The sequence below is a fragment of the Hemicordylus capensis genome, chromosome 6, assembly GCF_027244095.1.
Source record: "Hemicordylus capensis ecotype Gifberg chromosome 6, rHemCap1.1.pri, whole genome shotgun sequence".
NCBI classification, from domain to species: domain Eukaryota; kingdom Metazoa; phylum Chordata; class Lepidosauria; order Squamata; family Cordylidae; genus Hemicordylus; species Hemicordylus capensis.
Genome location: NC_069662.1, coordinates 14770530 through 14783281, shown reverse-complemented (window position 1 = coordinate 14783281; position 12752 = coordinate 14770530). Strand labels below are relative to the sequence as shown.

Here is a 12752-nt window from a genome sequence, read left to right as displayed (position 1 = left end):
AAGTCTTGTGGTTTGCCAGATATGACAACCCACCAACTTCTTCAATCCCAGGAAAGCAGCACAATCAAGGAGCTGCGGACAAGAAGCCATACTTCGCTGCTGGACTCAGCTTGGCCTGATGGGCCCAACTCAACGGCAGTTCTCCCAGGGCCAAGAGCGGCTGCTTCTCCAGACAGCACTTCATTTTGAGTGTCATGGAGCACACCAGCATGACCCACACACCCCGGAGCAATGACTCAGAATCAGGTCTGAGTCTAACTCAGCACTAGATCCAATCCTTGGCCAGAGCCCCCTGAAACGACATCCTTGGAACCTGAGCCCTTGGAAGAGACAGCACCTCCCACCCTCCTGTACTCCTTGATCCTGCCATACTAGCACTGGCAACTCGCTAGGCATGATGAGACAGTGGAAGAGGAGGAGCAGGATCCAGAAGGCTGCCCCTTCAAGGCTTCCACTCTCCAAGAAGGGAGGCGGAGCGGAGCCCAGGATGGGTAACCTGAACTCAGAGCTACCTAAGAGCTGTCTGCCTCTGACTGCTGCTGAAGCAACTGGCTCCCTTGGAGCTCTCCATGGTCCTGCGGAATGGCATTGCCTCACAGGCAACCAGGATGCAAGTGGAAGACCTCAGCCCTCCTGGGTGGTGAGCCCACCACTAACTGCTGGCAGCAGCTGCCAGGCTACAACCAAGGCGTGGGGGGACTCTGTGTTTGCTTCACCCTCACCCCCCGCCCAAGCCTGGCCTGGCACGTCCAGCTTCACCTGGCTTGGAGTCTGTGGCAGGCAGCAGCAGCTCACGGAGGTGAGAGTCCTTGACATCCTCGATCCAACGTAGATCTAGAAGCCGCAGGGAAGGGAAGTTGGCTGTGCTGAGCGCCGACACAGAGCACCAGGAGCAGCCCGTCAGAATGAGCTCCTTGAGGCCTGTAGGGATGGAAAGGCCAAGGCACAAAGAGTGAGGGAGAGAGCTCCCCATACTAAACGACCTTGCCCATCTCAGAGATGGAAACAGTCCTCACCTCATACTCCCCAGCTAAGCTTTCTCTCCAGAAGTTATGAGTTTTGACTCGGGTTCCTCTCACTCCACAGAAGGCTCTGCAGAGTTTTGCTGCAGCCCCCCAAAAGCTGTTCCTGAGGGTTGCAGAACCCTCCTAAGCAGCCTATGATGCAGCGTAGGAGAGAGAGGAATTGAATACACCTCTTCCACATTCCCACACACCTCCTTGCAAGTGCTGCTCCGCTCACACACACAGAGCTTCTTGGATCTTGGATCCTCTCCCCGCACGGAACCACCTTCTGCTTCAGACCTAGTTCTCACGGAGAACTTGGCTTCACTTCTCACTCAGGCTTCACTTCTCACTCTGGAGAGGTGCTTCCCCAACTGAACTGCTCATTCATATAAAGAATTACCTGCCCACAGAACAACTAGATGCCAGGGAGAAGGGTCCGAGGCCTGTTTTCTCCCTGACATTCCTTGCTTTCTGCGGTAGAGGGATGAGTTCTGTACACAGGAATATTCAATAATGTTGAGGCCCTGACTGTGGTCTGATGTGCCACAGCCCAGATACAGGTTTACCTTCCCAATGAGAAGCAGGCCTCAGAAAACCCAGGAGTCCTGACACTCTGCTTCTCCAGCCTCTCCCAAGTTAATACTCTAGGGCCTATTAGGAACATAGGAAGCTGCCACAGACAGAGTCAGACCATAGGTCAATCTAGCTCAGTATTGCCTGTTCACACATCATGTTCAACACTCATACTGTCTGTGTACAATATACATGGGTACAGATATCAGTACACAGGTACATGTATCATAGGAACATGTTATGGGTACAGATCTGTACACAGGTACAGTTCTTTCACATATTATGTTAAATGCAGGTACAACAATATACTGCCCAACTGTATCTTGCGTTTCAGGGGTCTGCACCCAGGTTCACTTTTGCAATGAATGCAGGTACAGTCATTCACACCGAAGCATGCACACACATGCAGAAGTCTGTACAACATAATGTCTAAGCAGGACTTCTTCTGTGAAGTCAGAAATTCTGCTTACCAGTCCCTCTCCGGCTCAACCAGCCCAACTAGACTCCTCTCCGGCTCAACCGGCCCAACTAGACTCCTCTCCTTCACCCATGAATACAAGGATCCTTTCTCCCAACCTCGGTTTCCAACCACATCCCAAAAGCCAGGAATCTTGCGTTGCTCCTACTGAACCCAAGATTACGCATCGCTCTCCCAAGACGGCCTCCTCCCAACCCCCAATACCTTGTAACCTGTTGAGAAGCCACATCAGCTGCTTCTTGGAGATGTTGGTCCAGCTGAGGTCCAGACTGGCTGGCTGCCGGCGGATGATTCCACTCAGCATGGAGGGTGTGATGGATTTCCGACGGCTCAGGTCAATGTGCGTCCAAAGCCGCTTGTCACAGCACCTGGGGGAGGGGCGCCAAAAAGGGAGGGGGGGGGAATCAGCAAACTGCAGTTGAGCCACAAGAATCAATTAAGTCAGGCCAGAAGGATTAACTGGCGGGTGAGTCCGCCAAAGCTGAGGTTTCCAAACCGTGCTCTGAGGTGCTCCAGAAGCAGGGCTGTCGCTCTGCTAACAAGATCTTAGTCAGTTGAGTGTTAACCTTGAACTCCTCACATTGATGAGCTCCGCGTGCATTTGCAAAGGATGGAATCAACAGCTGTGGGTTGAAAGCACTGGCTTTCTGTGTTCTTTGCGGGCACGTGCATATGCCACAGGCATGCTTGGAGAATGTGCTTTAAAGGAATCCCCACAGAAAGCGGCCCAGGAATCCTCTGCCCTGAAGACAAAACGCGGAGCATGCAGAGTTTATTTGTTTAAAAGCAGTTATAAGTCCTCCCAGGGTGACAGTCAACATCAGCCAATAAAATATTCCCATTCTTAAGCACCATTTCAAAGCTTTTGTCTCCTTTATTGAAAAACAAAAAAAGTTCCGCTTCCTTGGTGCTGCCATTTTTTTTTGCTGCTCATGGGCCCTTCATGGCAGATGGCAAAGGGTGCTAGAGTGACTGGATGGAGCTGAGCTAGCCTGCCCAGGGATGGTGAAGCAAAGAAGGAGGGCTGTCGTCTCAAGAGCAGTTTATAGGCCCCAGGGGCCAACTGCAGAGCCTTGCTTGCTGTGGAGGAATGAGCTGGGAAGAGTTAGAGAGAGAGAGAGAGAGAGAGAGAGAGAGAGAGAGAGAGAGAGTGAGTGTGTGTGTGTGTGTGTGTGTGTGCGCGCGCGCGTGCTCATGCACGCATGCACACACACAGTGCACATGCAGCAGGGGGAAGGCTCAGAGTGGATTAGCCAAGTCCTGAACAGGGAGCTGGTTCATGATCATTCTCGGGTATTCATGAACAATGCCTTTGCAGTAGGGATATCATTTTCATGTATTATTGGAGCCATTTTCAGTCAAGCCTTTGCCTTCTGAAACAGAGCGGGGATATCATCTAAGGGCCCAATCCTACACGTGTTCACTCAGAAGCCTGTCCCACTGAGTGCAGTGGGGCTCCCTACCAGGTCAGTACACATAGCTGCCAACAAATCAGACACACGCCTGTGCTGGCCTCATCCAGTGCTGGGGAGATTGTGCTCTTTGCAGACTGGAGGGAAGCTAGGTAGGTCCCAATCTGCGCCCCCCACCCCACTGATACCTATTATGGAGGGAGAAAAGCAGAACAAGGAAAAAATTAGCCCCAGGTTGGGTAAAATACCACCTGATGTTTCAAAAATTAATAAAAAGCTTTCTACAAAAAAAAAAGGGGGGGGGGTACTCAGTTGCATCCTTCTGTCCATCCTTTCCCTCTCCATCCTTTCCCTGGGTTAACTTTATCATACAAAGCATGCTCCAGAACTGAGTTCTATAATTCCATAAGCATTCTATAAAGTTTACTTCAATCACTAGTTTCCTCCATTTAAAAAGAAAATAAAATGTATGTACTATTATGATAAATGCATTAACAATACTGAATGTGATAGATTAAAACTGCATTATTTACTGATCAAATAAGCAGGTATACAAATGTCCCTGAAAAGCAGGCCACCTTCAGCATGCCTAGATCACCTAGAGCTCCCCCTCACCCTTAAACTCCCTTCCAGCGTCCCTATTTCTGCTATATCACAGCAGGTACCTTCCGAGAGGCAAGCCACTTAATGGTGCAGCAGGGAAATGACTTGACTAGCAAGACGGAGGTTGCCGGTTCAAATCCCCGCTGGTACCTATATTGGGCAGCAGCGATAGAGGAAGGTGCAGAAAGGCATCATCTCATACTGCGCAGGAGGCGGCAGTGGTAAACCCCTCCTGTACTCTACCAAAGAAAACCACAGGGCTCTGTGGGCACCAGGAGTCAACACCGACTCGACGGCATACTTTACCTTTACCTTCTGAGAAGAAGCATTCCTGCCACTGTCAGAGTAAAAGGGGGGGTACCTCTTGCAAGAGGATACCTCTATTCCCCCCACCACACTTTACTCTGCTGTCTCCCTGGTTTCTCTTTTCAAACTGGGAGCCCCTTTGGGATAGGGAACCAGCTTGCTCACTCCTTTTTCTATGAAAACAGCTTGGAGAACATTTTAGCCGACTTCAGGAAAATAAGCTTATGAGATCACCCAAGGGGTAGGTGTGCGCGCACCCCTATCAACCGTGCAATGCTTGGACTGATTTGAACCAAATTTGGTATGGCTGCAGGGATACACAGGGACACCTCCACAACACGGTTTGTGATGATGCCATCCACCCCAATCCAGGATGGCAGATGTGTGACCATTTGAGGCGGAAGTGGCCTTTGTATAGTAGGCAGATTAGTTCTTACCAGAACATCTTGTTTTGTTGTCGAAAGATAGTATACACATATTCTAAATAAAGATCCTGCTGTTTTTATCAGGTACTTATAATCAACGTTATAGAAAAATACCACCTTTCCTGCTTAATCGGAGGCGCCTTCTAGTGCCTGAATTTCTTTTCCATTAACCTAAGCCGTTAACTGATTCAAGGTTGCAGCCCTCCCTGGAAGGTTGCCATGGATCCCCTGCGCCTTTCCACAGAGACCGCGGGCCCTCCACGGTCCATCTCCTTCAGCACAGCACACCCACTGGCCGGGCTGGATCCCTAGCTGAGCACACGCACACGGGCCGCTGCCGTTCCTCTTCCCAGTGCCCCACCACCACCGCTAACGTCTCTGGTCGCCTCCCATCACGCGGCCGCCATGCAGTCTCGGGTCGTCACAGCCTCGGTGCAAGCCCACCCCAGCAAGAACAGGCGCCAGCCCAGTGAAGCCATTGTCCTGTGCCACAGTGTTCTAGTGGGAGCTGGGGAGTTGGGAGCGTTATCGTGCTGTTGGGGAGGATGGTGGGTGGATGGGAGGCGGGCAACAGGAGCCAGCGAGCAGGGCGGGCGGGCGGGGGGCTGTGGGGGTGGCAGCAGGCTGCCAAAACATTGACACAGGCTGCCGCCAACGTTGCTGTTCTAGGGGCACAGGGTATACAGGCGGAGCGTGTGCACTAGCATATGTCCCAGAATCCTCTGCAACCCCTTGGCAGACATACCGGGGCTCCTCGACAGACAACCAACTTGGAAAGCATTGTGGCCCTTCCCCCCAAAGTCAATAGGACTTTAAGAAAGCTGCATATACTGCATCAAATGCTGCCGAGGGAAAGGCAGAATTCTGCAACCCGGCTCCTCATGAAACAGTGCATATGGCTGGGCTGGTTTATTTCATAATTCAAGAGCATCGGAAGCGGCCTTAAACCAAGTCAGACCACTGGTCCATCTCCCCAAGCATTACCGACACTGACTGGCAGCGGCTTCTCTAGGCAGCAGTCTCTCTCCGCCCTACCTGGAGATGCCGGCGGGGTGGGTGGGAGGGAGATACTTGGAACCTTTTTCATGCAAGCAGGCAGGTGCTCTTCCCAGAGCGGCCCCATCCCCGAAGGCAGTGGTTCCCAACCCCGGTTCCTCCAGATGTTGCTGAACTCCATCCCCAACAAATTGCAGCTGGAGATGACGGGACTTGTAGTTCATCATCTGGAGGAACCCGAGTCGGGAACCCCCTGCCCTCAGGGGAAATACTGCCCCGTGCTCAGACACGGAGTCTCCTATCCAAATGCAAACCAGGGCGGGCCCTGCTTAGAAAAGGGGACCACCCACGCTTGCGGCCACAAGAGCAGCTCTGCTGCCATGCTTCTGGCTGCCTGGGGAAGGGCAGGCACACTCGACGCGGCACTGGCAAGGGAGGAAGCCTGAGGAGCGAGACGGAGAGGAAGAAGCGGCTGTCCGCTGGACAAAGGCAGCCGCCATGGACACAGCCCCAAGAGATGAAGAAAGGAGTCGGGAGTCTCCAAGAGGGTGGGGAGAGAAGAGGACGGCGGGTGGCGGGTCCTGCACCGAAAGCAAAGGAGGGGGCAAGCAAAAGGGGGCCTCCCCTTGCTCTTCTGGGGGCTGCTGTTCCGAAGAGCCCGGGGGCACAGGGGCTGCCAAGTGGGGGAGGCCACACAGCGAGCCCATCGCCTGCAGTGGGTCCCTCGGGATACACTTGCAGGGATCCTGGTCTGCGTCAGACCTCCAATCCGTCTGGCGAGAGAGTCGCAAGCCAACCGCTCCAGGAAGGAGGGTCAGGCAAGCCGCCAGGGGGCCACTGACTGGCACTTGGAGTCCCTGTATGGTGGGGCCACAGCCCGCCCGCTCTGCAGGTGGGAAGTCCCAGGCCCGAACCCTGGCAGCATCTCCAGGCAGGGCTGGGAAGGACCCCTGCCGGAAACCCTGGAGAGTGGCTGCTGGCTGGTGTAGTCTAGAGCAGATATTCTCAACGCTGGGTCCCCAGATGTTATTGGGCTTCAACTGCCATCATCCCCTGCCCCAGTGGCCTTTGGCTGGGGATGATGGGTGTTGAAGTCCAATAACATCTGGGGACCCAACGCTGAGAATCCCTGCTCTAGAGGCTCCCAACCTGTGGGACTCCTGGTTGTGGCTGAACTACAACTCGCATAAACCCCAGGCCAAAAAACCCAAAAAAACCCGGGGCTGAGGGTGATGGGAACTGTCATGCTAACTGAGCAAAGAGGCACTTTTGAAAAGTGGCGATTCTCTGCATTGAGCGGGCGGGCGGGGGGAGCAACTGGCCCTATCCAGGCCCAGCCCAGAATTCCTCCAGTGGCTGTTGCTGGTGTCTGGCTTATGTCTCTTTTTAGATCATGAGCCCTTTGGGGACAGGGAGGGAGCCATCTTTATCTATTTATGGAAACCGCTTGGGGAACGTGTGTTGGGAAGTGGGCTATAAACATCTGTCACCACCGACGTCCATCTGGAGTACCCCAGGCTTGGGACCCCCTGATGTCGTCAACAGTGAGCTAAGCAGCCCAGGGGCCTGGCTCCGGGAATGGCCGCTCCACACGTCCGTACAGAACCTGCCGTCACGACCACCCGTATCGACGGAGGAGGTTTGACCTGCACAGTCACAGGGGATGGAGACGGATCCCTCGGAAAGTCGCAGAGAGTCTGAAGGTAGCAGGACACGGGCGAGCGGCTGAGTCCTCCTGCCCACGTCCCTAGCCAGGAGCCAGACTTGATTTCTGCCTCCGGAGACCCACCCCTGCCCAAGGACAGCACTGGACTGCAGGCAGGAGAGGAGACCCTTCCTGTGGTCAGCATGCATGGTGCGGCCGCTGCCTGAGCAGGGCTTACATGGCACTGACTTCCGGGCCCACTCATCCCAGGCTTGCTCTGCCCTTCCCTCCTCCGCCCACTGCTGAAGATTTGGAACCGTGGCCCTAGGAAACCGGCACTAACATGCCATCGCTCGGGAGTGCGGGGCGTAGAGCTGGGCTCCATTGGCAGCCACAGCCCAATCCTCACTGGCTGATCTTTGCGGGCGGAGAAGTGGCCAGGCAGCAGCAAGCATCAACTGTCCCCGCTGCTAAGCAGGGTTCACCTTGGTTTGCATTTGGATGGGTGACTACATGTGAAGGCGGCCTGCTGTAGATCTCCCCCTGAAGGGCCGGGGTTCTCAACCTTGGGTCCCCAGCTGTGGTTGGACTCCAATTCCCTTCATCCTCAGCCACAACGGCCAGAGGCAGGGATGATGGGAGCCGTAGGCCAACGACATCTGGCGACCCAAGGTTAAGAACCCCTGCCTTAGGGGATGGGGCCGAAGCTTCGCGGTAGAGCATCTGCTTTGCAAGCAGAAGGTCTCAGGTCCAAGCCCTGCTGGCAGCATCTCCCGCAGGGCCGGGGAATATTCCTGCCGGCAGCCTTGGAGAGCCGCTGCCAGTCAGAGTAGACAATACTGAGCTAGATGGACCAGGGTCTGACTCGGGATAAGGCGGCTTCCTATGGCCCTAAGCACTTCTTTCTCATCCTAACTTAGCGTGATGAGAAAAGGGGTGTGTGTCTTTATGTGTTAAGGACACCATATTCTGAGCGGTTGGGAACAGCAGGAAGACGATAAAGAGAGTCAGTGAAGGGGGGTTCTCAATCTTGGGTCCCCAAATGTTACCAGACTACAACTCCCAACATCCCGAGCCACAGTGGCTGAATACCTGGGTCCCTTTGGTCATTGTGGCTGGGGAGGATGGGAGTTGTAGTCCAACATCATCTGGGGACCCATGTTTGTGTTAACCATCAATCCCGAATGGCACATATGAAGCAGCGGCAGACAGAGAAGAGCAGCCTTCGTCCCTCCGGATGAGATCACAACAGGTATAACCCTCCGTTTCTGCACGGTGCCCCTGAGGGGCCACTTGCACTTTTGCCCATAGAAGTGAACGGCAGTCCCTTCAAAGAGACTGCCACTCACTTCTATGGGGTAGAGCAAAGTCCTGAACTTGCGAAACATGGCCTCCACTTCTGAGCGGTGTTTCCTCTAACAGGGATCCCCAGATGTTGTCGACTACAACTCCCAGAATCCCCAAGCAAAAGCCACTGCAGCGGGGGATTCTGGGAGTTGTAGTCAACCCCATCTGAGAATCCCTGTTAGAGAGGGAACCCTGCTCCTGACTACCAGGGGAGGGAAAGAAGCCCCCAGCGACTGAGATCGCGAGTGTGTGTCTGTCTGGGACGTGACACACACACACACACACCACACAGCCCTACCTGCCCCAAGAGCACCCACCACGCACACAGGGCTTGACACGAGTGCCAGAACCATGCCCTCCCCGCAGACACACCCATTTCTTTGGGTCCGCTACTGTCTCCACTCACAGGGGCTCAACATGGAGCGCCTGCGAGTGCAGACGCCCGACTGTGGAACACACACAGCCCACCTGGGCTGCCCACAGAGCACAAGGGCGCGCCAGAGAGCCGGCCCGACATGCCTCACAAGGGTAGGAGACGGGACGCAGCGGTCAAGGGCCGGCCCCACCCTCTGGCGCTCCGCTCCAAGCACCTCTGCCGCCTCCCAACAGCGCCCCCTAGTGCCCTTCCAGGGCGCCACGCCACCTCTCCCCAGGCGAGCAGCCCGCCCCGCCCACTCACCAACGGCTCCACGTCCGGCACACCCTCATGCAGATGCACAGCTCCCGGTAGCTGAGGTATTGGAAGACGGCCAACCAAACGTCCCGCTGCATGATGTGGTCGGAGCCGCTATCCAAGGGCAGGGAGTCGGGCTCGGGGCTGTCGGGGGGAGGGCGGACCACGTGCCTCTCCAGCTGCAGCAGAGGCTTGGGAGGGGAGGGGACCAGGGGCCAGTTGAGGAACTGAGTCCGGGCCACCATGCGGAGCCCTGTCTGTCCAGCGGGCCGGCCCGCCTTGCGCCCACCCGCCTGCTGCTTGGCCCGCTCGCTCCCCCTGCTGGATGGGCGGTGATTGTTCTCCTTCTCCTGAGAGTTCCCTCGAGTTTTCGGCTGCTTGCCGTTGCGCGCCGTCTCCGAGCCACCATTGCGCCGCCCATCCTCCTCTTCCTCCTCCTCCTCCTCTTCCTCCTCCTCCTCCTCCTCGCTGGCGCTGAAGCCCAGGGCGGCCAGGCGCTGGGAACGGGTGGCTGGGGACGCAGCGCGGCTCGAGACTCCTCCGCTGGAGCCGTCCGAGCCCCGCGAGTCCGTGTCGGAGTCCGAGTCCGAGCTGGAGCTGGAGCTGCTGCTGTTCTTCACCCGCTCCAGCATCTGGCACATCTGCTTGAAGCGCTCCAGCTTCTCTCGCTGATGGGACTTGTCCGACTGGGCGGAGGCCTCCAAAGGGCCTGGAGGAACCTTCGGCTTCTAGCGGGAAAGGAAGGCGTTGTCGTCAAAGGGCGCACACTCTGGATCTCTTAACCCCCTCAGAAAGTGATCAGGTCATAAGACGAGCCTTGCTGGATCAGGCCCAAGGCTTCTAGTCCAGCATTCTGTGGCCCACAATGGCCCACCAGATGCCTCTAGGAAGCCCCCAACCAGGAGATGAAGACATGCCCCCTCTTCCACTGTGGACAGCTGGCCCTGCGGTAGCAACTATAAATGGTCCTCCTTGCTAAGCAGGGCTCACCTTGGTTTGCATTTGGACGAGTGACTATGTAAGTGCTTAGGGGATGGGGGCGTAGCTCGGGGTAGAGCATCTGCTTTGCACGCAGAAGGTCCCGGGTTCAATCCCTGGCAGCATCTCCAGGTAGGGCTGGGAAAGACTCCTGTCTTGAGAGCGGCTGCTAGTGAGTGTTGCCAATACTGAACTAGAAGGGCCACAGGTCTGTCTCGGAATAAGGCAGCTCCCTAAGTGCTTCTGCCTATGAACCTGAAGGTCTCCAGAGAGAACACTCCTTTCCCCACCGGGTGTTTTGATGCTGCACACACCTCAGAAAAGCCAGGCGGTGGGCTGGCAGGAGCCTGGGCTACAGGCCTTTCACAGCATCCCCATCCCCTAAAAATGGCCAGTGCTGAAATTGGTCCATGATGTAGGACTACAGCCCCACCTGGTGGCCAAAGGGAAGTATTTCTGAAGATGTGAGCAAGAGGCCATCCACAACCAGCAGAAACGGGTTTCCTGCCAATATGGGTTCTGGCCCAGAATTGGGAGCTGGCAGACACATCCTACCCACCCAAAACGAACAGCTTGTCTGACTGCCTGACCTTTTCGCTATACAAGGCAATGGGGCAAATCTGGCTTTTGCTTCAGGGACTGAATCCGGAAGGTCCTGGGTCCAATCCCTGGCAGCATCTCCAGGCAGGTTTGGGGAAGACTCCTGCAGAGCCACTGCCAGCATATGGCAATGTGCATAACATTGAGCCAGATGGACCAAGGGTCTGAATCAGAAGGAGACAGCTACCGACATCCTCTCAGACCACAGTGCAATTATTGGCCTCGACCAACCCGGATTCCTTCCCCTCCCTGCCTCTCACCTCTAAGTCACTGGCCGTGATCTGGTTCAGGTGGATGGAGGGGTGGGAGATGGCGCCCTTCACCTCAAAGTCCCCGCTGCCCATGCGACTCCAGGTCTGCATGGATGGCAACTTGTTCCCGTCAGGTGGCTGCTCAGTAGCCTGGAAGGGGGAGACAGGAGAGAGAGAGATGCAAGCCCAGTTCCTAGCCACCAGGAGGGTGACTTTATCTTCCCATATGAAGAAGCCTTCCAAGCTCCTGCCCACAGGCCAGAACCGTTAACTGCAGACACTTGTACCACTATTTGTGTGGCTGAGCTCTGCGAGGTGCCCAGGGTACCAACGTCCTCGACAAATGCCGTGTCGAGGAACACAATCTGCCTGGAGCCAGTTGGCACTTTGACCCTTCGCCAGCCCGGAGTCCACTTGCAATTCCATCTCTCTCCTGAGGAAGAGGCTCAGTATCAACATCTTAAAACACACCTTTTTAAGGAGGCTTTTTAATATTATTTTGTTATTATCTGGTAGGTTCTTTAGCTTTTTATGGTTTTCAGCTTTAATTTGAATCTAATAATTGTTTTTAATCTTTCTTTTTTTTAAATTTAATTTGATTACTTGTATCTGTGTCTATGTTATTGTTGTAAGCCGCCCCGAACAGTATTGCACTGGAGGGGCAGGGTATGAATATTTCAAATAAATAAATAAAATAAAATTAAAATAAATAGCTCCAATTGCCAGCAGCCATATTGACTCCCACGGACTCCTATTAGGATGGTAGCTTTGTGTGGATTTTAACAGTAAGCTCCTTTGGGAGCCAAGCTGGGCTAAAAGGCAGGTACACACGTAAGAAAGAAAGAAAAACCTCCTGGCTTGGATGTGCCGATGAGCCATGCCGGGGGACGGACTCCAAATCCCCAGGTGGGCCAGACTTGGCTTGTGGCATGCAGACGGACAGCCCTAGCCCCGAGAGAAAGGCAAAGACTCCCTCACCTGTCTCCTTGGCCTCAAGCTTCCCACAGCAGACCCCCGCCACAAGGCCTACCTATTCTGCTGCCACCCCAGTTCCCACCCCACAGCTCCAAGGAAACAAGCTGGGAGAGAAAACTCAGGTGTACTGACCTTCTTCAAATGCTTTTCCCGTGTGCCTTTTAACTGAAAGAAAGAGAAAGAGGAGGATTGAACTGTCAGGCCAGGATGTCTTCAGGAAGCCCCCTTGGTGAGCAAAGGGAATCTAGAGGCAGGCGAGAGTAAGGGCTTATGGGCTCCGTCTGGAACGCTAAGAGGGAAGGAGGTGGAGTGAGTGACAAGAGGGCCAATGATGGAGTGATCCTTCTTGGGAGGAAGAAGTAGCAAGGAGTGGGCCGAGGGCAGCCAGACCCCCACAATCACTATGGCGAATTCTTGAGCAGGAGTAGGTTCCAATGTGTTCAGATTAGAGTGTATAGAAGTCCGGACTCTGGGGTTCCAAGG

The 12752-nt window shown here is 54.8% G+C and overlaps 1 protein-coding gene across 13 annotated transcripts in view; it reads right to left on the bottom strand.

Moving 5' to 3' along the window:
- The window catches only part of FBXL19 (F-box and leucine rich repeat protein 19), a 52787-nt gene that overhangs the window by 3918 nt on the left and 36117 nt on the right, over positions 1 to 12752 (bottom strand). For 10 of the 13 annotated variants that reach the window (XM_053262289.1, XM_053262288.1, XM_053262282.1 and 7 more), the window contains 5 exons: positions 12402 to 12434; positions 11304 to 11444; positions 9472 to 10193; positions 2263 to 2426; positions 760 to 921 (listed from right to left, as the gene is read on the bottom strand). In XM_053262289.1, the coding sequence (XP_053118264.1) occupies positions 760 to 921; positions 2263 to 2426; positions 9472 to 10193; positions 11304 to 11444; positions 12402 to 12434 (1222 nt within the window). Of the gene's footprint in view, positions 1 to 759; positions 922 to 2262; positions 2427 to 9471; positions 10194 to 11303; positions 11445 to 11581; positions 11701 to 12401; positions 12435 to 12752 lie in introns of those variants that run through there. The other 3 variants (XM_053262293.1, XM_053262295.1, XM_053262294.1) reach the window with 3 other exon arrangements.